Genomic DNA, 27,292 nt, shown 5'->3' with positions numbered 1-27,292 from the left:
CTGCTTTCTAGCTTTATAAATTTACAAACAAAACGAGGAAAGTGCCAGCCTTGGTTCTTCAGAAAAAAGGGGTTCTAGGACTTAATTTGCTATTTTTGTCAATTTTACACATGAAATTGACAAAGTTGCCAATAAAAAGGGGGTTCCAGCACCCCGCCCTCACATCTGGTTCCGCCACTGAGACGTTATAACTACGTCATTTACATGTGCATCATCAATTTTTAATACTGGTAAATTAAAATATTCATCTGCTCATGCGTATATTTAAAATACGTTTTCCATGTTTTGACGGTGTTTCACGTGATTTATGTCATATATGATGTTTAGATAGGTTAGGATATAGAAGTCGTCACACGCGAACTTCGCTTTTTGTCTCCAGCATAATGATTTGTCATTTTTTCCTCACTTTAAAATCGCCCTTTTAACAAGAAATGTTACAACAACTTGATTGGTGTTTCTAGAAAAAGACAACAGCCCTGCCGGTATACCTCTTCTATGAACATACAATAAGAATAATCAAGGGAACAAATATTCCCGGAAATCAAAAGAATGTAATCCAGGGACAAAGACCAGACATGGAAAACAGACAATCACAACAAAGAACATAAAGTAACCAAAATAATACATACAAAGCAACAAACGTAAATGAGCAACTCGGACTCCACTAAAACTGGGAGCATGGACCAGGTGCACCGGTAAGGTTAGCGTCCTCTGCTTTTCTAGAAACACCCACGCACTTGCTTATAATAAGTCAACTCCGGGGTAGAGGAAAGGAAAACCATGACACGTTGAAAAAATCAATTTCCATGGTGCAGATGGGTACACCGTAACGATCTAAGAGTTCATGGTGACGACCATAAAACTTCTGTAGTGATGACTTCAATCTTGTAGCAACATAACCCTGTCCCAGAAGCCTAATTGTAAGAAGTCTAGCGCGATACAAAAAGTCGACAATTCTGAATGAAGAGTCATTAGGTTTGTCGTAACGTTTGGTCAATAATTTTTCTTTACCATCGATCTCTAAGTGTAGGTCAAGATATGAGGCTGACTTTACAGTGTCTGTAGTATCCTTTATCTTAAGTTCCTTGGGGAAGATGCGATGCATCACACCCCCGAAACAAAGATTGTTTAAAGATAATACGACATCTATATAGCGGAAACTGAGATCAAAGGATCTGGCTAAACGAACTTCTTTCTTTCGGATCAGATCAGCTATAAAGTCAGCCTCATTAGAGTGAAGGAATAGGTCAACAAGAACAGTCTCACAATTTGTTCCCATTGGAAAGCCACCGTTTGTTGAAAACCGCGTCCACCACACTAGATGCATATGTTGCCGATAAAAAATTCCAGCATTTTGAAAACATCTTCTGTATATTTGGAAGATGATTAGGAATTATTTTTTTTTACAAAATATGAGGAATCTCTACCAAGAACTATCTATTTGTATGTAGATGTACCATCTTTTTTTGAGAAACAACGATGTATAATGTTTTTAAGTCGGGATTTTAACTGAGTATGGAAAATAGAAGTATACAGTGTTGAAAAATCATAGGTTTTAATGCTATCATATTCTGATAATAATCTTGAATTAAGAACGTTTTATTACAATTAAATCCGTGAAGCTCTTTCTAGTGAAATATACTGATTTGCATAAAACGGTGTACTGTAGTACTGAGGACGTTAATAAAAGCTTGGAAATTGCTTTATACAGAAATATTATTGGTACTGCTGATTCATGTATGCTGTACACGTATTTTATGTAACCTCTCATCAGCAGCAATACACAAAATACGTTCAAGATTGAAAAAAAAATAAGAAATATATTTGTACTCAAATAATCCTCACTGTTTCAAATACTCTTAACACAAAGGATTTGACTTTAAATAAAGCTAATACAGACAGTTTTAATTCTGGATTTGGTTGTTTCCATTTCACATGGTAACCTTAAAACTAAAAATTTACGACAAAAGGATCAATTTATCGTTTCCAATATTAGTGATTGCTTGACATTTGGAATGAAGTAATTTTCTGTAAAAACTGTGCATGCCTTGGATAATGTTGAAATGTCGGTAATATGCGCCCTTCCAACAGAGGTTTTCTAGAGTAAAGTTAACACATATTCCAGATGTTAGAAGTCAGAAAACACCTTTCATTGATACAGCCTGGTAAACTACTTCGTTGGTTGACGAGTGGACAATTACTAGGAATCGAGTTTTGAGGGTTTTCAGCAAAAACAAAACGAAACAAAAAAAAAAACAAAAACAAAAACAAAAACAAAAAACAAAAACCAAAAAATGAATGCAAAGTTAATTTTTTTTAACGGTAATTAGCTTACTTTCGTTGATTCTTTCAAAAAAGGTTTATTGATTTATTGCTTTTATCCTTTATAAAATTATATTGTTATTGCCATTAGGCAACATAGTATACGGGATTAAATTCTATGCTTTCATGATTTGTAAAAAAATATTTAGGATTTTTTTTCCATATGCGAGTGGCGACCATCTTGGAATGGAAATCATTTAAAAATATTGTGAATTGTATAGCAACATATTACTAAATCGAATGAAACTTCTACGATTTGTTTGCCCTTTATTGGGATTTTTCTCAACGTTGAACGGAGCCCTTTTGAAATGTCAATAGTGATTGACATTCCTTATAAATTAATTAATGAAATTAATTCAGGTGTATTTCTAAATTTCAAAACCAAGAACTATCCCTAAAATCAACACGAGAGGGAAAAAGAAAGAGAACGGTATGATCAAGCAAAATACTTCCCCTTCTATACAACTTACAGCATGGTATAAAATTTGAATTACACAAACAATTGAAATTTTGTTACACAAAAAACAACTATGATAAAACTGCATGTAAAGCCTTTTTATGAGCAACTCGGCGGGTGTTCCTAGAAAAGCAGAGGACGCTTATCCTACCGGTGCACCTGGTTCACGCTCCCAGTTTTTAGTGGAGTCCGAGTTGTTCATTTGCTTTTGTTACTTTGTATTTATGATTTTAGTTACTCTATGTTCTTTGTTGTGTACGTCTGTTTTCCATGTCTGGTCTTTGTCCCTGGATTACATTCTTTTGATTACCGCTATAACCTTGGTTCCCTTGATTACTCTTAGTCATATTTTGTTATTTTTTAATATAAATACTATACTTACCGAGTTTGATATTTTTATTTTATATAACAATAACAAATAACTGGTTATTAACCATTTACTGCTTTGTCTTACAAAAGCATCAATAACAACAATAACTTATCTTTAAAAAATGTTTACAGTTGTATTTTTTATAATTTTGCCCTCACATCTTTTTTAGGCATATATCTTGTATGGGAAGCCTGATTTTTTTGTTGAAAGCATATAATAATTTTGCAATCAGCAGCCGGAGGAATATATAATAATAATTGTTTTCAGTCTATGTCTAAGAAAAATGCTGAAGATTTGATATTTTCAATTATTACGACAATGAACACACACTGTGCCTATGATAGCTTATTGATATAATATAAATATTTTTTCTAAAAAGGGTATGTATGTGCTCATTGCTACCGTTAATTAACATATCTTAAGTTGCGAAAGGGAGTTTGAATTATTGAACACAGTCATAGAAAAACAAATATTTTCCCTGAGATCTAGTATTCCTATGAAAAGAAAAATCAATATACGAAAAGAAGCTTATTAGACGTTAACGAGAAGCAGTGAAAGATACCAAAGTCTCATAAATTCTGTTTCGGAAGATTAAACAATGGAAAGATTCATGGAGATCCGGAATTGCATTTCAATTATATTCATTTTGACATTTTTAACGAAAAACTGCAAATGTCTCGAAAATAATTTCTGTAGCCAGGGTGATATAAAATGTCAGCACTCAAATGTGGTCAATAGTCCCGGGACATTGGTGATGGGAAAATGCCACAAAGGATACGTTCTTATTAGAAAACAACGAACTAGTTTATTGCAGTGTGTCACTGAGTGTTTTATAACTTCTAAATGTGAGGCTATTAACTACAGGAAAGTCTGGAATCTGTGCGAACTAGTCTCAAACGCTACTTCAGGGAACCTGTTTGATGAAAAGGAATGTGCATTCAGCGACATTGTATCATGGCCCACGGTTTGTTACTTATTAGTTACAGTATTGAAAAACAGTTGAGGTTTAATACACAATGCAAAGGCTACATTTTAAGACCATATACTTTCAACATCTGTTTAATCCTTACGAAAGCATTGAATCATTGAATTTTTTTTGTACTAAAATGATTAACCATTTGTGCTGAATTATTTAGATCTGCATGATGTATCTTAGTGTGGTCTCAAATTATCTTATTTAGCTAATATGCTATAATTCTAATGTGAATCATTCATTTTTATCGAGTTTTTATCACATTACCACATTACATATAGTTATCATCGTCATAATAATCACAACCATCATCATCATACTTATGTTGGTAATCACTTGGTGTTCTCGCTTTTTCAGTCTCTCGCAGGATACTGTGTCAACCATGAGTGTACAGCAGGTACAAAATGTCAATGGACAGGTAGCAGTAAAACATGCATACCAGCGTATTGTAAGGAACGACCACCGACAATTAAATATGCCTCATTCTCTGAAAAGTTTGGGGTGTCCAGAGATATTGGTACTGGATTTAGAATCAAGTGTAACGAAGGTTACTACATGACAGGAAAATCACTTCTTATCTGTAGCAATAAAGGGGTCTGGATTAACAGACCACCAAATTGCTGTATCAAAAAGGACCCAGATCTTATGAACAGAAACAGACCCCGTGATTGCAATGTCTTACCAAAACACTGTAGTCATGGCGTGTACAAAATTTCCCCGACACCCGAATTTGTTTTTGATGCCTATTGTTTCATTTCTCAAAGAGATGACCATCCTAACTGGCTTTTGATTCAAAAACGTCGAAACAGGGAAGTCAGCTTTGACAGAAACTGGTCAGATTATGAAAATGGATTTGGAAATATGTATTCATCCTTTTGGCTTGGTAACAAAAAGATCCATATATTAACCTCAACAAGAGACTACTCCGTGAAATTTGATCTAAGAGCGTACTCTGAAAATATCAAACACGTCAGATACTCACACTTCAAAGTAGGGAATTCTGAAAGTAATTACCGACTAAATATAAGCGGCTATTTCACAAATAGCGACGCTGACTCAGACATGTCTTACCATAATGGCATGCCCTTTTCAACGTTTGATTCAGATCATGATATGCTGGGTGATCACAACTGTGCTCAATTGTATCATGGCGGATGGTGGTACAGGAGATGCCATGAGGTGAACTTAAATGGTCTCTATGGTGATTTAAAGGAGAGTGTAAAAGCGGAATACCGAGCTCAAGGTATCCAATGGTGGTCAGTCACACACCACAGATACTCCCTAAAGAGTTCTAAAGTATGGATTCGACCGAATATTTAGATATTCGTCTAAAAGTTCATTATGAACCCGTATCCATCGACTAACGATTTTTATGACTTTCATTTAGATTGTACAGTGTATTACATTATTTGCTATTTTTAATACTGTGTCTTTTCCATGGAAGTTCCGTTGCAAGAAAATCCGAAATGTATAGTTAATTTTTATCATTGAAAATATAGTCTTTTTCAATGCACTATTTTTTATTCTTACAGGTTCCATGCAATATTAATGGAAAAGTTCTGGAAAGGCTGCATCCACTGACATTTCGTACCTGTTCCTCTTGCTGTTCAAGAACCTAACCCGCGTTGGAAAAATATAGCCCTGACTGTATTTTTCAAATCGACGCAAAAAATTTTATAAGATAGGAAAGACAATCTCTAGACCTCTCAGTTGCGTCAGTTTGGTGTGCATTTGTTAACGCCACACATTATGTGTAAAATATTCCCGCCAGTCGAAGAAAGCTATTATTTTCATAAATACATAAATTTGAACAGGATATTGCTTGAGCTGCATGTAAAGTTAAATAGTTTCAAGAATGGATTGTAGAAAGAGTAATCAAGGGAAACAAAGATTCAAGGGGAAATCGAAAGAATGTAATCCAGGGACAAAGACCAGACATGGAAAACAGTTTGTCCTGTATGCCGATACATTTGTTTTTCTATCATATGACCACTGATATATTATACCTTTCTGGAGCCATTCTGAACACAGTGTCACAAGGGTGAGTAAGAAAACTAGTTATTTCTTAACATGTCGACATCTATTGAAAATGTTAATTAGACAATTCGTCGCAGTTTAATGATTCAAGACGATCATATTTCAGTCTCCTTCACAGACCTATAAACGTTTCTTTATTGACATTACATGTCCCCCGCTGCATAACATACTCTACAATACAGAATGTAAAATGAATTATGATAAAAATGAGATCCGTGAAGCTTTTTCCGGTGCCTGTACTAATATGCAGAAAATCGCGGGTTTTAGTATTGAATGTAGCATAGGTATAAGAAAAAAAAAACGTTTGAATCTTTGAATTCCATGCGCAAAAGAAAGTTGTCTATGATGTTTTAAATCGATTGACTGCGAGATGATCTGTTTCTATTGTACACGAGTATCTATGAAACTCGGGAAATAATGAACGCTTTCCATCTGATAAAAAGAATCCCACAGACCCTAACTACATTCACTCTTAAATAAAGCTGTTGAATATTTTTGAGAACTTAACATTCGGGATATGGTATTTTTCAAAATGTGCATAACATATCTTCGGTCATGATAAAATGTCTTTAAACATGCAACCCTTTTTCATCAAAGAGTTATGACAGCTTCCTAATTTCAAAGTGAGAAAACATCTACCGATGATACAATCTGTGCTTTCGGTTGAGAACTCTTCCTGACATTTTCCCCAAAGTTTCGGGGCTGCTTATTGTATTCAAATACTTCAAATCATTATTTAAAGACACACAGGCAGTTCTGTTAGTTTGCCAGCAATAATATAAAATCAAATGCAACTGAATTGTACAATGTGACATGCATGGACAAAACAAAACAAAACAATAAGACAAGAAAAAGAAATGAAAAACCTAAAATAATTGAAACAAAAACAAAAAATATCAAACAAAACAAAAACTGCTTTAGGCACTTTATATACAAAAGTTGTTCTTAAACTGTTTATTGATTTCATGTTTTTTTTTATTATTTGACCCTAATTGTTCACACTTAACGACTTAGTAATTGTGACGAACTCCATTAGAAATTAACTAATAAGGCATGTTTACTAAATTTTGAACAGGTTCATCGTATAACCTATTAAAAAACAAATATTTCTTGAATAAAAAAAGGAATGATTATAAGAAATGCTTCTTATTAAAAAAAACTTGTTTAATTGAGTTTGTCGAACATATCGGATATGGGAATGTCAGATAGCATATTGACAATCCTACATGTCTTTTTGTTTTACCAGTTAATATTTTATGTGTAATGGGAAGTTAACAAAGCATGATATTACCTATAATGATTAATGATGCTTTTATCTCATTTTACTAGCTCTTAAGCTTCCAATTGATAAATAATTAATATTTACTTTTCTTCAAATAAGCAATGTGAGGAAAATCAAGGGAACCAGGATTCGTACGATATCAAAAGAAATAATCCAGGGATAACCACTAGACCAAGAAAAGAAACACAACACACACAACAAGGAACATGAAATAATATTTTTAGTTATTACGGCTATGAAAATTAACTTTGCCTATGACAGTTTATTGAACATTTTTTTTAAAAAGGATATGCACCCGTCGATAACCCCTATTCGACACTATATTGTTAATTAATATTGTCTTTGGTAACGAATGTTAAACTTTGTATTATTTAATACAGTCATCGAAAAATCATGTTTTCCAAGCAGTCAGGTAATCGTACAAGAAAATAAATCATTATAACAAATGAAGCTTAGAAGAGGTAAACGACAAGCAAAGAAGACAGAAAGACACATCTATTTCAAAAGTTTCAAAAGATTCAATTACTTATGATAATGGAGTTCTAACGTTTTAATTATATTTATTTTGACCTTTTTATTAAATAAATGCGAATGCCCTGAAGAAAACTTTTGTAGCCAGGGTGATATAAAATGTCAACAGTCAAATGTGGTAAAAAGTGCCGGAACATTGCTACTCGGAAAGTGCCATAAAGGATATGTTCTTATTCGAAAACAAAGAATGAGTCTTTTGCAGTGTGTAACTGAGTGTTTTATTACCTCTAAATGTGAGGCTATTAACTACAAAAAAGACTGGAATCTGTGCGAATTATTCGCAAACGCTACTTCAGAGTACCTGTTTAATGAAAAGAAATGTGCATTCAGCGATATTGCACCATGGCCCAAGGTTTGTTTTGTATAAATTATTAAAAAAATGTGAGGCTGATCATTGATATTTAAAACCTGATTTTTCTTTTGTCCTTAATAATTCAGATCTGAATGATGTATGATGTATGTAATTATAAGATTGGTCTATAATACTCTAAAAAGGCAAATAAAATGAAAAGCATTTATTTTTGCCGATTTGTTATCACATTACCGCATATGCAGCCGTTACAACGATTTCGTAATTTTTTAAATAACATGTAGTCCTCAACGTCATGATAATCAAAAGCATCATCATCATCATTATCATCATCATCATCTATTTTAGGTGAGGATACTTATGTTGGTAATCACTTGATATTCTGCTCTTTCAGTCTTTAGCAGGATACTGTGTCAACCATGAGTGTACAGCAGTTGCAAAATGTCAATGGTCAAATAGCAGTAGATCATGTGTAACGACAAACCATCGATGATTAAGTACGCGACATTTTCTGATATATATGGAATGTCTAGGGATATTGGAGTTGCATTGAGAATTAAGTGTGACGATGGTTACTACATGGCAGGAAGATCACTTCTTATCTGTAGCAATGATGGTACCTGGATAAATAGACTACCAAATTGCTGTATCGAAAGGAACCCAGCTCTAATGAGTAGAAACAGGCCCCATGATTGCAATGTCTTACCAACACACTGTAGTCACGGCGTGTACAAAATTTCTCCGACTCCCGAATTTGGTTTTGATGCCTATTGTTTCATTTCTCAAGGACATGATGATCCCAATTTGCTTAATTTTCATTCAAACGCAATGGTACAATACGGTCAGTTTTGACAGAAACTGGTTGGATTATGGGAATGGCTTTGGTGATCTATACTTTGACGTTTGGATGGGGAATAAAAAGATCCACCTTTTAACCTCAACATGAGATTTTTGTGTGGTGTTTTATCTAAAACTTTACGCTGGAGATATCTAATACGTTAAATACTCACATTTCATAGTAGGGGATTCTGAAAGTAATTACCGACTAAATATAAGCGGCCATCACACAAGTAGAGACACTCACTTAGACATGTCTTATGATAATGGTATGCCATTTTCTACGTTTGATTCAGATCATGATATGAGTGTTGATAAAAACTGTGCTAATTTGTACCATTAGTGGGTGGTGGTATAAAGCTTGTCATGGCGTACATTTAAACGGTCTCTATGGTGATTTCAAGGAAAGCGAAAATGCGGAATACCGAGTTCAAGATATCCAAAGGTGGTCAGTCACATACCACAGATACTCCTTAAAAAGTTCTCAAATATGGATTCGACCGAATATTTAGAAATCCGTCTTTAAACAATTATATTGTATAGCATATATATTTATGACCCACCACCTCTCTATTACTTTAGATTCGTTTACATCTTATCGTGTACTTCATACTTTGCTGTTATAAATACTGTAACTTTTCGATATTTTTAATGAAAGAAAATGCTTATGTCGTTTTCCCCTCTAAAACATAATTATTTAACATAGAGTAAACATGATCATTTAATAGAGCTTTTCCCCTTCAGTAACTTCACCCTGTTAATCGAAAATGACATGAGCATCCCGATGGTTGATTTCAAAAATGGACGCTATTCCTGTCGGTATACCGTTTCCATCAACAAAGTTGTTTTGCAAGTAATAGAATGTGGTGTGGTATACGGGATCATCACAGCGGTATTGTACAGATCCGTGTAAAATTTAGGCATGCCAAAAATAGAAAATAGATAAGCAAATCGATTTTAAATAATTTTGTTTTGCTGAATTGCAGTCAATGAAAACACGTAAACTAATTTACTCTCAGATATAGGTAGTTAAGTTTCAGATAAAAATCTGAAATTGGTTGCACGAAGAAGAATAAATACCCAAAGGAATGAACATTAGGAAATCCGTCAACAAAATCATGTTGGACAGAAAAAGGACAACATACAAAGAACTAACAAATACACACAAAAATGCCATCTCGAACCCTGCTCAGACTGAAATTCAACGGTTTCTTCTTCAGTGAGGTCGTTTCTTGTATTGGAAACGGATGGCTTCATAGGTAAATTAAGTTGTGGTACCAACTTTAAATTGCCCCGTGCAGGTCCGGGTGTTAAAAGAATAGGCCTGCAGCAGCGCTAAGCTTGTCGTAAAAGGCGATTAAATAGTATTTCTTGGTACAATTGTAAAGTTGAGACAATAGGCTACATGTTGATACATACACATGTCAGTTTACTTCTTTCTGTAGAATCAAACAACTTTAAAAATTGATTTTTGCCCCTACGAGGTATAAAATGAAGTAAAAAAGTACAAAAATGCCTCTGTTTAATTTTTGGCGGCAATAGGATTCGTAAATGGGAGGTATAATGGTACCTGAAAATCATATTTTGGTTTATGATTGGGGGTGGGGTGCAGGGGTTGGGGGTGGGTTTGTCTCAACCCACGTACTACAGCTTTGTTGGTATTATAAGGAACGTTCTAAATTTTAAAAAGCACATCGTTAAACATATTCAAAACTTAGCAATATTTCTTTAATAAACAAAACAAGGAAAACAAGAATGGTAATGAAAAATGCTTGTTATTAAAAAAAAAAAAAAAAAAAGAAAAAAATAGACGAATACATATCGGATAAAAAGTATTTCAATTTAATATGCATGCCGGCCATCCCATGTGTTTTGCTTTTGCTTAAGAAGAACGAGTTGATAATTTACGTCTGATGAAATTCAGCAAAGTTCCTTCTTGAAATTTGATTAGCCACATGCGTTTGGTCAAGGTTGAGTTACCATTGACCATTGTCAGCAGTTTAGATTGGCCCACTCTAAATATTTTCATCAGATTGGCACTTCCCTTAAAATTAACTTGTCGGGTGACTAATATAGAATCTTATTGGAAATGTCATCATTATCTAACGATTGGCTTCAGTCGTAAATTTTTCGTTGTTAATTGATTTGTATATTTCCTCAATAATTGACGGGCATTCTCAAGCATAAAACATTTATAGGCCGATAATTCCAAGGTCAATCATGGCGGGCGACAATTTAACCGTGCAAGTGATTATTCAACTTTAGCAAGGAATAATTTGACTATTAACTATAAGTTTATATTGTTATGTCTTTTCTTTTCTTTTCGCTTTCAGGCTTTCAATGCATAAATATTTCATAACTAACTTTTTCCCATGATGTTACCAATGTTAGGAAAATCAATCCACCAGAATTCAAAATAACAAAAAGGACACGGACGTAGAAATAAATGAAAATGATACTCAGCTTAACACTGGAAGCTTGGACCAGTTGCTCTTGTAGGGTAGGCGTCCTTTGCTTTTCTAGAAAGACCTGCCGATTTTTAAAAATAAATAGGAAATAATGATTCATATTTATTTCTGTCCATAACTGATTAGAAAAACTAAAAAAGAAATACTTTAAATTGTTTTGCAAAAAGACTTCCAGCACCGCTTATAAAAATGGTTGGTGCCGAATAATAAAACCACATTTTCGTCGATAACGGATTGTTCACTACTACAGGAAACTATTTTTTGATAAAACTCCTTACCCCCTCATATCAGTTGGTTTCTATCTCAACATTTACTTAACTACGGCATAGCAACATCACTCTGTCTATGATTGAGATCATTTGAAAAACAAAATGATATGCATACACATGCCGCTGTTTTCTCGACAAAACATTAAGAACTGGCATTCTCTTGGTTATAAAAAAAAGAAAGAGTAAAACTACTTAATACAGTTGTATTTTCTCTTTTTCCTTTGATAGATAAAATCAATCTTACTAGATTTAACTGCGGTAATGGAGTTACAGCATTACATTTAAATTATATTTAGTATTAATTTAAATTGCCGAAAAAAAATGTCTCGAAGAATGCTCCTAATGTCAGCAGTCTAATGTATTAAAAAATCTCGGGACATTGCTTTTTTGGAAAAAAGTCACAAGGATATGTTCTCAATCGGAAACATCAAACAAGTTTACGGCAGAAAGTAACACTAGGTGTTTTAATACTTCTAAATGTGAAGAAATAAACTACAGTAGACTCTGAAATATGTGTGAACTAGACACCAATGCTACTTTAGAAAACCTGGGAGAACCTGTTTAATGATACGGAATGCGCATTCAGCGACATTGAAACATGGCCCAAGATATGTTATGTAGTAAAAGTTGAGGTTTACTACACACTAAAAAGGCTGCAATGTAAGGCTCTCAACGTATGTTTAAATCCTCCGAAGTCGATGATTGGTTTTACCATCTCTTATTTGGGGCAATTTTATTGTACCTTCTTGTAATATAACGGAAATAATTAACCGTTATGGAAGCGGGAGGTTTAGTGCGTCATAAAACCTGATTTGATTTCCCCCATTTCCACAAGATCACTGCGGAGGATTCCAACTTTTCAGTTGAAACATGATATTACCTTTATTTTACTGACTCCTTTTTTTTGTTATTCCTTTTGACTACTGCCTAGAGTTTACAAAATTAAGATCTGCATGATGTTTCTTAGAGTAGCCTCAAAAATAAGGCCCCGTGCATGTCCGGGTGTCAAAAGAATAGGCCTGCAGCGCTAAGCTTGTCGTGAAAGGCGACTAAATAGTGCTCAGAAACCTAGCCGGGGGCTAGGCGCTTTGTCCATAGAGCAACTGGAATCTGTGCCCCAGGTGCTAGAATGGGGTACCCCTGGCGTGTTACATGCTGGGGTTGTCAGGCTATAATACGGAAAACCTGATGGCAAACCATAGTGGTGCACCCTGGTGGGAAAGATGCCACGTTCCTCGCACGTTAAAGAACCCTGCTGTGGTAGTAGGAGTAGGAACCTTTGCGTTCCGCCACATGAGGCTAAATTGCCCGACCCTACCCATCCCCCCTTTTATCTTGTGTCAATCAAAATTTTTCGACCCTTTTATCCTTGTGTCCCATCCCTTTTTTCATTTCATCATCATCATTTCATGTTCATTTTATCATCCATTTCATGTTCATCGCCTGAATATAGCTGAAATATTGCTGCTCGGGGCGTTAAACCCCAATAATCAATCAATAAAATAATAAGATTAATATGCTTCATAGCTGGATCTAAAAAAATGTACTACTAAATCTCTTTCGAAACTATTAGCTTGCATTCTGACAACTGTCAAAGAGGGTCTTCATTCTTACTACGAAACCTGTTACTCCAGTAATGGTATTAATTCAGTTCCTGAAAATTTTAAAAGATCTGTTGAAAACCCTGAATGTTTTTTTTTGTTATCGGAATATCATAGCATCAAGACCTATGGTTTCTCAATTCTATATTTCTATTATTACCCTACTAAGTTGAAATCCTGACGCAAAAGCATCATTCATTGTTGTTACTAAAAACACACACACACAATTTAAAAAACAGTGCTTGGTAAAGATTGTTAATACTTTGTAAAAAACGATCGTTTTCATTTTCTTAATATACTAAAAATATGTTGACATATGTTTGCAGAGTTTTTACCACATCACCACATAGATAGACATAATACCCTGGTAACAGTTTGGCATCATCATCATCAGCAGCAGCAGCATGATAATAAGACAATTCATGTGAATACATTTATGTTTGGCATCTTGGATTTCTTGCTCTTTAAGTCTCTCACAGGACATTTCGTCAAACATTAGTGTACAACAGGCAAAAAATGTAAATGGTCAGGTAATGCATGCGCACCAGCGCACTGTGAGGACAAACCATCGATGATAAAGAACGCTGCCTTCTCTGAAACATTCAGGATGTCTAGGGATTTTGGTGATGCATTTGGAATCAAGTGTGACGAAGGTTACTACATGGCTGGGAGACCACTTCTTATCTGTAGCAATGACAATACCTGGATAAATTGACCATCAAATTGCTGTATCAAAAAGGGCCGTTCCATTGAACAAAACCAGACCCAGTAATTGCCAAAACACTGTAGTCACGGGATTTACACATTTCTCCAACTGCATTTGTTTTCGATTCTTATTGTCACATTTCACTTAATGATTTGCCTGGCCTTTGACTCAAATGCGTTTGTAAAATACGGTCAGTTTTGAGAGTAACTGGAAGGATTATGAAAAGTGGTTTGGTAAGTTATACACTGACTTTTGGTTGGGCAACAAAAAGATCAATACCTCAACACCAACAAAAGACTAACTATAACCTTGGTTCCCTTGATTACTCTTTGACTACTTTGTGATTTTTCTTCTAAAAATTTACTCTGGAGTGAGCAAATACGTCAGATAGTCACTCTGCAAAGTAAGGAGAATTCTTAAAGTAAAGTAATTATCAACTAGATATAAGCGGCTATTTCACCAATATTACTGCTAATTCAGAAATGTCTCCCCATAATGGCATGCCCTTTTCTACGTTTGATTAAGATCATAACTGTGCTAAATTGTACCGCGGTGGGTGCTGGTATAAACATTTTCATAACGTAAATTTAAAGATCTCTATGGTGATTTAAAAGCAGGTGAAAGTGCAGAACAGAACATCAAGCTCAAGGTATGCATGTGGAAGTCAGTGACATACCACAAATACTCTTCAAAGAGTTGTCTAATATGGCTCCGACCGAATACTTTAATATTTTTAAAATACTGAAATATTTGCCTTTAAACAATTCAATTACGTAGTGACACCTTCATCAATCAAATTTAGATTTAAATGAAATGTTCTTGAATCTTATAGAGCATTTTATATTTTACTGTTATGAATCCTGTGCTTTTTTTTCATTTTATTCTTACCAAAGTGGTGTTAGATAAGGAAAAATAACCCCCGGTAACTTATTTGGCAACCTGAAGACTCACTACTGTCATTCACTCATTTATATAAATATAAAAAAACAATAAATGTATCACTTATTTTGATCGAATGAGCGTTTTACATATCTGACCAAACTCTTTCAGATTATAACAACGAACAGAAAAAAATAAATCGATTTGCAGACAACTTACACCTTAACATTTTTCCTGTCCTATTTAAAAAAAAGTGGCTCACAAAATACAGAATTGTAGGTAAACACTTTTTTTTTAATTAATCTTTAAATTGACGTATTTGTAAGGGTCATACACCAAGTTATCATAAAGATATCAAGTCATTACACAATCCTAGTTTCGGGGATAATGCATTGTATAAATGTATACATTGCATCTTCCCAAAAGAACTTGAGATAAAGGATACTACTAAAGGATTAGCCTAGTTCCCCGAGTTGTATAGGGCACTGGAATAATTGCAGGAGATGTTGTCATGGATGTCACAGCAGTATGCTATTGAGTGTCACTGTTAGTTTGACCAAATTTTTGTACATTTCACGTGAAAACTTGAAATTTGGTCGACCAGATATATATATATATACAAACACATTGAATATGTCTCAAACGAATCCCTTTTGGTCTATTATTGGTTATGTGAATCTCATCTTTCCGTGTAAAAATATCGATAAAAATGTTCTAGTTCTACATGATAAAAATGTTACGAAAAGCATTAACTGTTAAAACATTTTGCATTGCAGAACAGCGTTTCGATATTCCGGAAGTAAAAATAATAAAATGGAGATCGGTCTTCGGATTTCAATACGTTCTCACTCGGAAATTCCGAAAAGAAAAAAGGAAACAAGAACGAGATTTATAAAACCTTATAGATTTGGTTTAGATAGGTGTTTAGTTTACCAAGATTTAGAATACATTTAAATTGATAAATAAACTTCACTGAAAATACATTAAAAAAGAACTTGTACGTGTATTTTAAATAATTCAGAAACCATATTTTTGTGATAACTTTCTGATCAGAAAGAAAGAATATCGTTATACCATTTCTTTTTTGTATTATATTTTCATTTAATTTCTAACGAGTCTTACTCATTTGAATTAAACAGTATGCAATATATTTTTTTCAGTGGACGCAGTATTGAAAGTCATTGAGTTTTAAAGTAACAATTATTGTCCATCATGTATTTTTGATAAAACATAGTGGTAATGAATCAAATTCCAGCTGCAAATCATTGTATGGCTATCGATTAAATGCGTATTGCGGAAATTATCTACTCGCATTTCATCTGGGTTTTAATTATTCTCTTTAGTTAAATAGTTAAATATTCAAATAGATCCTATAGTGGTTTTTAAGTTTAGTACTGAATTGTAGTGAATTGAAAGACAGACTATACTGATAGTCTATTATACGACGTTATGTCTGAACATCAAAGCGATTCCCAAAGCAATTAGCGCAACTGTTATTTGATACTATGTTTTGTCTCCTGGATTTCCAAAATTGAACGTTTTAAATAAAAAGCTCTTGTTATCAAAGAATTAAGAATCGTGCATATTGGTTCAAAATTAAATAATGTTTACAAATTATGTATCCCAGAACTGTCAGATGGAATAATTATTCTCTCTTTTTTAAGCGATGATACATTTCGTGAATAATGAATTATCGTGATCATATTTAACACAATCTATAATGTAAATTGCATTTCGCTGTGGTTTGTTTATGAAAAAATGTATTAATACTCAATTTGATCTGAGTTTGGTTTATCGTATTTCAACTATTCAAAATACATGAATGTGCCTCTAAACATAAACCATTTTCTTGTGCTGCACATTAATTTATTTATCTCTTCTCCTCTGGTTTGTGCGTGTTTTTTTTATTTTTACTTATATCATTTAAATTGTATTTTTATAATGATTTAAAGCCGTTTTATCACAGATGTAAAAAATAGAATTATGTGTGATAAAAAGTACTGATTGACGCAGTATAAAACGGGTGAAAGGACTTAAACAAATTATAAGTAGGGGACGAGATTCGATGCAATGGTATAAAGGTTCCATATTTTCATTATTTATTTAAAAAATTAAGGCACACTGCCATGAGATATATTATTGTGATATATATTTTTATCCATTTATTTAAAAACTGTGATGGTCTCAAAGAAGACTACTGTGATAAAGGGGATAAAAAATGTCAACAATCGGACAACATAAGCAATCTAGGGACTCTGCTTCGGGGAAAGTCCCACAAAGGAAATGTCATCATTCGAAAACAGCAAACGAGTTTACTGGAGTGTGTCACTGAGTGTCTTATTACTTCTACATGTGAGGCTATCAATTACAGAAAGAGCTGGAATCTGTGCGAACTTATAACTAATGCAACTTTGGAAGACCTGCTAGATGAAAAGGGGTGTGCTTTTAGCGACATTTCAACATGGCCTAAGGTAAGTGATACCGTTATCCGTTCAATTAACATAATTCGTGGAAATTTTATTTTTTTATTGAGTTGTTTCATTGATCTATGTAATGAAATATATAACCATTCATTTCAATATGTCTGTTCTTAGGAGATAATCCTTCAATACTATATACTACTTTTTTGATCAGCTATGTCATATTCTCTCCAAGTATAAATGGATTTTTGAGTGGTCTTGTAGAAATATCTGCTTTTTTGTCCATTTTGTCTTATATTGAAAACGCTTTACCATTTCTTATAAAAAGTCCTTCTCTAACTCAATGGAAACAAGTTGTGGACAATGTTTTAAGAATACATACGAATTCTGCCTCGCTTGAACAGTTTACTTAAAATCGTCATTTGATTTCTAAAAGGGAAAAATTTTCATTGGATATACAAGACGTACTCTAAACCAAAAGTATCGAAATAGAAATAGAAAGCAGTACCAAGCTGTTCTACCACTGCAATACAAGGAATGAAACCTTGATGTTCATTAGTTTTAATAAACAGGTTGTTTCGTTGCTACAAGAAAAGCTTCTGCCTTCAAAAAGAAAACTTTTTACTCGGACCCATTTCCTTATCTTAGCCCTTTCCCTAGGTTTTAGGTCTTGGTCATTTATTTGGAAAGAGGGTTTTAATTATCAATCACATCATGTTTTGTGTAAGACTCTTTACAAAGGTAAAAGGTTAACTTAAAAAAAAAAAAAACAAAAACAAAACAAAAACAAAAACAAAAACAAAAACAAACACAAACACAAAAAAAAACAAAAAAAAAAACCAAAAAACAAAAAAAAAAATAAAAAAAACAAAAAACAAAAAACAAAAACAAAAGAACAAAAAAATTGCAAATATAATGTTTTATTCACCATGGCTTACTAGTGTTAAAACAGTTTAAAGTCCTGGGTCTTGCAAAACTTTATTTTGTACACTTTATGCAATGTATTTGAAAACTATCTGTTTCTGTCAATTTCGAGCGACTAATGTCGATGAATATTTTCCATGCATATGTTCTAGAGATATAGGAATCCATGTTTTCGACAGATCGACTGTTTCTTTATGACATTTTTTTAAATTAATTTTTAAATGTGTTATACCGTAAATTTCGGTAAACAATTATATAATTATATATATATTGGTCAGGATCACAAAGACGACGATTCTGTTTGATTAAGATGTAAACTCTGTTTTAGCCAGTTGTAGTAATAATTTTTAATTGAAGTGTTTTAAAAGAGTAATCAAGGAAACCAAGATTCTAGCGGAAATCAAAAGAATGTGATTCAAGGACAAAGACCAGACATGGAAAACAAACACACACAACAAAGAACATAAACATAACCAAGAGAATATATACAAAGCATACGTTTACATCATTAAACCTTTTTGTTTTACTTTTCAGTCACTTGCAGGAAACTGTGCTAATCATGGTTGTGCCGAGGGAAAAAAATGCCAATGGGGCAATGGCAAAAAAACCTGTGTACCCGCCTACTGTAAGGACCAGCCACCAATAATTAAGCACGCCACATTCTCTGAAATATTTGGTGTGTCAAGAGATATTGGAACTGCATTTAGAATCAAGTGTAACGAAGGTTACTACATGGCAGGAAGATCACTTATTATCTGTAATAAAAAAGGGGCTTGGATAGAAAAACCAAATTGTTGTATCAAAAAAGACCCAGCACTTATGAATAGAAACAGACCCCGTGACTGCAACGTTATACCAAAACACTGTAGTAAAGGTGTGTACAAAATTTCGCCGACTCCCGAATTTGTTTTCGATGTCTATTGTCACATTTCAAACGATGATGTTGATTCGAATTTGCTTTTGATCCAAAGGCGATGGAATAATTCAACAAGTTTTGAGAGAAACTGGATGGATTATGAGAATGGATTTGGTAATTTATATTCTGATTTTTGGTTGGGCAACAAAAAAATTCATTTTATTACATCAGCTCGTGACTATTCCGTACGGTTCGATCTCATACCATACAATGGAAGTACCAAAAATGTATGGTACTCACATTTTAAAGTAGGAGACTCTGAGAGTCACTACAAACTATACATAAGTGGCTATTGTAAAAATAAGAGTGAAGCAGGCTCTAATATGCCACTACATAATGAAATGCCTTTTTCAACTTATGATTCTGATCACGATTCGTTGAACAACGAAAATTGTGCAGACAAATACCATGGCGGATGGTGGTATAAAGCATGTCATGAAGTTAATTTGAATGGTGTGTATGGTGATTTCAAGCAAAGTGAAAATACGTCATACAACGCACAAGGCATCCAGTGGAAATCGATAACTGGCCACGAATACTCATTGCAGAAGTCAGAAATATGGATTAGACCAAACAATTCAAGCGTAAATTAAAATCTGTATTTTGAAAGAGTAATCAAGGGAACCAAGGTTATAGCGGTAATCAAAAGAATGTAATCCATGGACAAAGACCAGACATGGAAAACAGACATACACAACAAAGAACATAAAGTAACTAAAATCATAAATACAAAGTAACAAAAGCAAATGAGCAACTCGGACTCTACTAAAAACTGGGAGCATAGACCAGGTGCACCGGTAGGGTAAGCGTCATCTGCTTTCCTAGAAACACCAGCCGAGTTGCTCATAAAAAGTCAAGTCTGGGGTAGACAATCGAGGAAAGGAAAACTATGACCCGTTGAATAAATCAGTTTTCATGGTGCTGATGGATACACCATAACGATCCACGAGTTCGTGATGACGACCATAAAACTTCTGTAGTGATGACTTCAATCTTGTAGCAACATAACCCTGTTCCTGAAGCCTATTTGTTAGAGTTCTAGCGCGATACAAAAAGGTCTGCGTAGCCTCGGCAAGCTCTGGCATAACGTATGAGTTGTGATATGAACACTCCAGAAGTTTTATAGTCTTGATCATGAATTCGTGGATCATCATGATGTATCCATCTGCGCCATGAAAACTGATTTGTTCAACGTGTCATAGTTTTCCTTTCCTCTTTCGTCTACCCCGGGTGTTTCTATAAAAGCAGAGGACGCTTACCCTACCGGTGCACCTGGTTCATGCTCCCATTTTTTAGTGGATTCCGAGTTGCTCAATTGCTTTTGTTACTTTGTATGTATGATTTTAGTTCCTTTATGTTCTTTGCAGTGTATGTCTGTTTTCCAAGCCTGGTCTTTGTCCCTGGATTACATTCTTTTGATTTCCGCTCTAACCTAGGTGCCCTTGATTACTCTTTCCTTTATTCTTTCGTTTCTGTTTGTATTCTTTTGGTGTTTTGCCTGTCTTCGTGGTACATTGATTTTTTCTCGACTACCTGTTCTTAGTTATAATCACGGTCTGTATGACTATTTTATGCCATCTCTTAAACACGGACGTATGTGGAAGCACCTTACAAAATGTTAACCCGTGTTCTGCTTTATGTGTAATCATTAATTATTAATGCTATGAAACAAATTATTTGTGAAGTGAAAGGCTTACTAGAATGATAAAAATATTTCGTTTTAAAACTCATTTGTGTTGCTCCAATTTTTTTTGTGGAAAGTGCAGCATAATACAGTCGCAACATGTTAAAGTATTTTTGCTGTAAGCAAGTGGAACACAATTTCAGTTGTTGACACAATCAAATGCAATTAAAGTTCGACACAAATTCTGGATTTTTAAGACGTTACAAGGTTTTGGATCATATAAATGAAATTTTTTTTTCAAAAGACATCATCAAAATCAGATAAACAATAATTTTTTTCTATCAATTAAATTTACTTCGTATTGTTTCTTAATCTTAGTTCCTTAGTTTCAGAGAGGTTGGATCAGATTTGATTCACTCAAGTTATCATAAATTAATGAAAACAAGACACAATAAAGTCGACAGTATGATACCATCATTCGTCCACATTTTCTGTCGTATAAATATAGTAAATCACCATTTTCTAAATACCATTTCATCTCTTGCATCACGTCGCGCGGTTTAGAAATAAATTGTGTAATCTGTATTCCCGCTTGTAGCAATTAAGTTTTAAATTATTTGTGGATTTAAACAACGTTTGTCATTAAAATTTATATGAGACAGGTATGTTTATCTCCTTCACGCAACTTTTCTGTTGTTGTTGACATGCATTGGTTCATATACACATTACAGATGTGGTAAGAAATATAGTGGGTCATGATACGCCTACGGTCATTGATTTTTTTACACGTGACAAATTTAACACTTATTATTAGGCTTAAGTGTGCGTTGACACTTGATCATCGTTTGTGTCTATAAAAATGAAATAGGAAAACGAATTGTGTTTCTGATGTTGAATTAAGTTCTATGACAATTTTAGTGTTTAGTCAACACATTCAAATGTTAAATGCTATTGGAGCTATTATAAGGCATTTATAGAATGAACAACTTTTTCATAAACTGGTCTATGAAACCACATTCAATAATGATAAAAACGGAAATTGGGTTGTTTTGAGGGTGAGCGATGTGACATGAAATTTATATAGTTTATTGCAAATAGCAAAGCATGTATGTAAACATTAAAGCGGTAAATGCTAAGAAATAAAACAATATCAAACTATATGTCAGGAAATGTGAACATTGTCCTAAGTGACAGAACGAACTCTTATATTCTTTATGTGAACTTAAAACCAAAACAAAAAGGAAAATAATAAATACCCGAAAAGCATTTTTTGTCGAAATAGACAATTTAGTTTTTATTTTTGCGAATGTCATTCAACTACTATCTGATTGAGAATTTTCTTGTCTAACAATTAATTATACTCAAGATTTAATGATAACAAGTTTTCATTTGGACAATGATTTTTGAACTTCCAATTACAGACTGAATCCGAGTTGCGTAATTACCTTTGTTTTTTTTGTACGTGTAATTTTGGTTGTTTTATGTTTCTTGTGGTGTGTGACTATTTCCTTGTCTTGTCCTAGGATTATATCATTGTGATTATTATTCATTTGGTTCCCTTGATTTTCTTTTCCGTGAACAATAAATGTACATAACTAACGCGTGCATCTCATTTACAAATGTGCATTAACTTTCATCCAGTAAAACTAAAGAAAGACCAACTCAATATATGATAAAGTCTAATTTCCAAAGTAGGTTTAAGGCAGTCTATATACACTAAACTTTTAACTCTCACTATTTACATTCATTTACCAAACGGGGAATAAGAGGGGTGGTATCTCTCTCCCTCTGTCTAAAAATACTGGTGCTACGTTTTTAACGATTGCGTGATGGAATGAATAATCTGCTTAATATGTATATCGAAATATTGTAGTGACAACATTTTGAAACTATTCCTTAAACTGTTTTTGTTGCAATTAGGAAATGAGGAAAGTTCAGTCGACAAAAAATAAAGTATGGGAAAAAAGAAGTCACATATTGAGATCTAAAGAGTATATTTTGTTTTATATGTTACTGGTAAAATAGTATAATTTGATTTTGAGTATATCAGTAATACATCATCTTTTAGTCTTTTAGTTGCAGTTCTGTGTGACCCCTTGGAATAAGACGTCATCTTTGTATAAAATAATATATGCAAGGAGTTGAACATAACAAATTAGGAGCAATTGGATTAAAGCAGCTAGAATAATTCCAAGATCATTTTAAGGTGTTCATAAGTTAGAATCAATTTGGTGACACCTTAGACGGCTCTAGGTCTTAAACAAAATTGATTAAAACACTTCACTGCAAATTCTATCGCTTATATTCATTTTTGTTTTCTTTTTTATTGTTATAAAACTGGCCAGCATTCATGACATTTTCCTAACAGTCAATTTTACAGTTAACCTCTGATTTGAAATCATGCCGGTTAAAATGTGATACACATGTATTGTTTTTGAAAAAGTAAGTAAACAGTCAAAACTGTAAACATGTTAATCAATATACAAGTTTACCTATATGTTTAGTTGTTTTGTCTAAATTTATTTATTGTTGGTATAATACTTCAAATAGTTATGCCTTCTCGACAGGCTGGGCTGTGCTATATTTTGACGGTTTTCAAACTAGAAGTTATACCGCATTTTTGTAAAAAATATGATTTAAGGTTTTGCCTAGGACGGATGGAGCTATTTTTACTCAAATAATTCTCGACTTGCGAAATAATGCACCGCTCTGTAGCTATATCGGTGATGTCTCGACCAACTGGAATATGTCAATAATCAGTTTTAGTATCATGAATTCTTTTCTAGTCAACAAGTGGTGTAATTGTCGGATAGTAAAACATCAACTAGCCAAGGTTTGATGTATAATGGGAACAGAATAATTCTTATATTAGTATAATTTCATGAAAGCTCTGATAAATCTAGGTTTTCTTTGTTATATTTTCTTGATAAAATTCTGTTCGTCCGTATTATACGATGTGTTTTTTAAAAGATGAATATGCAGTTTTGAAGTCAAAAACATGTCCTTTTTAGTAAGAAGTCCGTTTTTCTGTTTGTAATTTTTGTTATTTCTGTTGTTCGATTTAATGTTAGCCTCGGAGAGATGACATGCGACTTCAAAAATCAATTTTCCGTTAAGACTAACATGTATGGCCCCAATGGTATGGGTTTCTATTGCATGCACCTTAGACATATTTTCTTTCTACTAGTGCCATGGGCGAAAAGATTGTTTGATTCTGTACTGAAATTAAAGAAAACAAAACACTTACAATTGATCATTTCGTTGGAGATTTAATCATCTTAATAGGTCAAATTGAATTAATGACTTTTTTAAGAGAAACATTGATTATCTCATTTGACGGACGAACAACCGGCTGGCCACACTTAGGGAAAAAAAGTAACAGTCTTGTTTCTTGCTACCAGAAGAAAAAAATGGTGGATAGGTAGAGAAATAGTTTAGCCAAAATTGCCATAAAATATTTAAGGTAGGCACCTAAAATAGGGGAGGTATGGTAGCAGGAAACACACATATTATTTTGTTTTTTTTTTACCTTACATTCCATAATACCTTCATACGAAAAGGGTACAATAAAATCACGTGCATATAAATACCTAACGAAAAATTTGAATTGTGCATTTAACTAAGAAGAAGTCAGACAAAATAGAAAAGCATGAAACATGCAGGTCAATCCCGCCGATCTGATACTATGATTTTATTCAAATAAATTTTTTCTGTTTGAAATGAACATAAGATAAATGTGACGAATTTATTTGACAAAGTCGGATAAGGAGTCATGACCGCCACTATACATCACATAAGATGTATGATGTCTCCATAGATATTCTTTTTTATACAAAACTTATTGAACTTCATCACATTCGAACTAAACTCTATTTTATACCTCTCACTCTACTACACTCCCTTTACAAATCAAGCCTTGACACTCCTTTCTCCGAACTTAAACTCATCATTATACAGACTTGTGCCTTCATTTTGGATATTGGATTTGTGACTCTTTGAACCAGTTTGTTTTTAAGGTCATCGTCTATGTACTGGATTCCTTGACTTAACAAAAATCCATTAAACTGGATTAAGCTACATAACTGGATCTGCAAAATGTACCATCAAACCTCTTTCAAAACTTATAACTTCTATACTCATAGCCTCCAGTCATACCACACTTATCCTAGTGGTTATTAATTCAATGGTGATCCAGATCTTCTGGAACCCCTTAATTCAAGATTATTATCAGACTACAATAGCGTTGAAACCTATGATTTTTCAACTCTTTACTCTCATATCAAGTTACAATCGCAAATCGAAAACATTATCCAAAAAGACGGTACAACTAGATAAATAATACGTAGTTCGTGCTGGAGATTCCACATACTTTGTAAAAACAATTCCAAATCATCATCCAAATATACTGAAGAAAATGTTTTCAAAATGCTTGAATTTTTTATCGACAACATATTTGTCAAATGTGGACGCGTTTTCAACAAACTCTCAGCATTCCAATGGAAACAAATTGTGCTCCTCCACTGGCTGATATATTCCTTCGCCCTTGTGAGGCTGACATCATAGCTGATCTGATCCAAAGGAAGGAATATTAATTATCTATGTCCTTTAATCTCAGTTTTCGCTATATAGATGATGTATTATCGTTAAACAATTCTAGTTTGGGGAATTTTATACATCGCATCTACCAGACAGAAACAGGGTTATGTTACCACAAGATTGAAGACCTTACTAAAGAAGCTTTATGGTCATGTCATACTTTTCCTTTCCTTTTTCGTCTACCATGGACATGACTTTTTATGAGCGACTCGGTGGGTGTTTCTAGAAAAAAACAGAGGACGCTTACCCTACCGAAACATTTGGTCCATGCTCCTAGTTTTTATTGGAGTCCGAGTTGCTCATTTACATTTGTTAATTTGTATGTATTATTTTGGTTATTTATTTTCATTGTTGTGCGTTTCTGTTATTTGTTCCTGGATTACATTATTTTGATTTCTTTTAGAATCATGGTTTCCTTGAATACTATTTCAACAGAATGTTAGAAAAGTGAGGTTTTTGAGAGTGTTACGTGTATTGGAAATGTTCGGGCTCGTGGAAGCAATGGCATTTCATTGTATCTCTGTTAAATAGTCTATGGTGTTTCAAATATGTCTCCTTTTCAAATATTGGAAATTGCAGATCACGATCGGTAATGATTGCTTGTAGTATAAATATATTATCTATACCAGATACATTGCAATCTTTTACCATAAAAATTATCTCTGTTAATATATACGGCTTCGATGTTACACTTAACATAAAATACGAAAAAAAATTTATCAGTATTCGATCAAATTAATTTATACAAGAAAAAATAGAGTTGAACAATGGTTTGATGAAAGTTCGTCGACTAAGTTGAGTCCCATAATACGTTGCATATGTTCTTGCTCTTGTTGTTCTCACTCGCAAAAGATAAACAAAACTTTAAAACAAAAACACACTCATACTGACATGCTGAGTTATATATAAAAAAGTTAAAGAATCATAACATCTTAACGTTGTGAAACCTTTTTAAATCTTTTCTTGTTCGTTGTTGTTCTCACTCGCAAAGGATGAAAAAAAACTTTAAAACAAAGACATATTCATGCTAACACATTTATATATAAAACGTAGAAAAAATCAAAACATCGAAGAGTTGCTTCTCTTTTTTCGATAAAACATGTGTTTGCGAAACGACTACCTTGAATATTTTTTTTAAATGATTAAAGCACCATCTAATATAAGATAACTACTAGTAAGATGTTTTATTAAAAATCGAAAGGAGAAAAATGATAATGGAAAAAATATCATCTTGAAGGACATGATTTTGTCAGGCTGTATAAGTGCAATCTTTTTTTATTGAAAAATGATAAAAGATTACATAGTATATTCATACTAATTTAATAATAAAAAAAATCAATAATAAAGACGTGACGACCTCATTTAACTTTGACATAATCGATCGAAATATGAAGACGCACTAATTAATGAAAAGTGTTACTGACTTTTTTTTAAAAAATGGTATAAGGTTAAAATTTCTCATAAATGAAATGTAGGTGCTAATTTTTTTCCAAGTGCATTGTGTGTGTGTGTGTGTGTGTGTGTGTGTGTGATGTAACAACATCCAACACATGTTACATATTTAAACATGCTCCATTTACGTAAAGAAAATATTATCGACACATGATAAGTATTATTTCCGGTAGCAATAATGCCGGTTCATTAGAAGGATAAATAAAAAACGATTTAACGAATTAGAAAAAAAAGCAGCAGAGAAAAATAGAAAAGACAAGATCTAAATGAAGACATTTAAATTGTTGGTTAATTTGATTTATTACGCCTAATATATAA

General features: G+C 33.3%; 2 protein-coding genes across 2 annotated transcripts; both read left to right on the top strand.

Moving 5' to 3' along the window:
• The first annotated feature begins 3,698 nt into the window (after window positions 1–3,698).
• LOC148612632 (fibrinogen alpha chain-like) lies at window positions 3,699–5,518 on the top strand. Its single transcript, XM_088595391.1, has 2 exons — window positions 3,699–4,113; window positions 4,480–5,518. The coding sequence occupies exons 1-2, from the start codon at window positions 3,748–3,750 to the stop codon at window positions 5,440–5,442; spliced, it is 1,329 nt and encodes a 442-aa protein (XP_088451517.1). The 5' UTR covers window positions 3,699–3,747; the 3' UTR covers window positions 5,443–5,518.
• An 11,324-nt stretch (window positions 5,519–16,842) lies between these two features.
• LOC148612631 (techylectin-5B-like) lies at window positions 16,843–23,369 on the top strand. Its single transcript, XM_088594275.1, has 2 exons — window positions 16,843–17,513; window positions 18,921–23,369. The coding sequence occupies exons 1-2, from the start codon at window positions 17,169–17,171 to the stop codon at window positions 19,893–19,895; spliced, it is 1,320 nt and encodes a 439-aa protein (XP_088450401.1). The 5' UTR covers window positions 16,843–17,168; the 3' UTR covers window positions 19,896–23,369.
• The last annotated feature ends 3,923 nt before the right edge of the window (window positions 23,370–27,292 follow it).

This window comes from Perna viridis, chromosome 7 (genome assembly GCF_037379345.1).
Source record: "Perna viridis isolate PV_CMFRI_1.1 ecotype Kerala chromosome 7, ASM3737934v1, whole genome shotgun sequence".
In the NCBI taxonomy this organism is placed as follows: Eukaryota; Metazoa; Mollusca; class Bivalvia; order Mytilida; family Mytilidae; genus Perna; species Perna viridis.
The sequence above is the reverse complement of the archived record's forward strand: the minus strand, read 5'-3'. Positions and strand labels throughout refer to the sequence as shown.

Excerpts from the sequence above, each read along its gene's own strand:
- LOC148612632 (XM_088595391.1), top strand. The coding sequence starts at position 3,748 with ATGGAAAGATTCATGGAGATCCGGAATTGCATTTCAATTATATTCATT. Across the intron at positions 4,114-4,479 it reads ACATTGTATCATGGCCCACG|TCTCTCGCAGGATACTGTGT; the intron begins GTTTGTTACTTA and ends TCGCTTTTTCAG.
- LOC148612631 (XM_088594275.1), top strand. The coding sequence starts at position 17,169 with ATGAGATATATTATTGTGATATATATTTTTATCCATTTATTTAAAAAC. Across the intron at positions 17,514-18,920 it reads ACATTTCAACATGGCCTAAG|TCACTTGCAGGAAACTGTGC; the intron begins GTAAGTGATACC and ends TTTACTTTTCAG.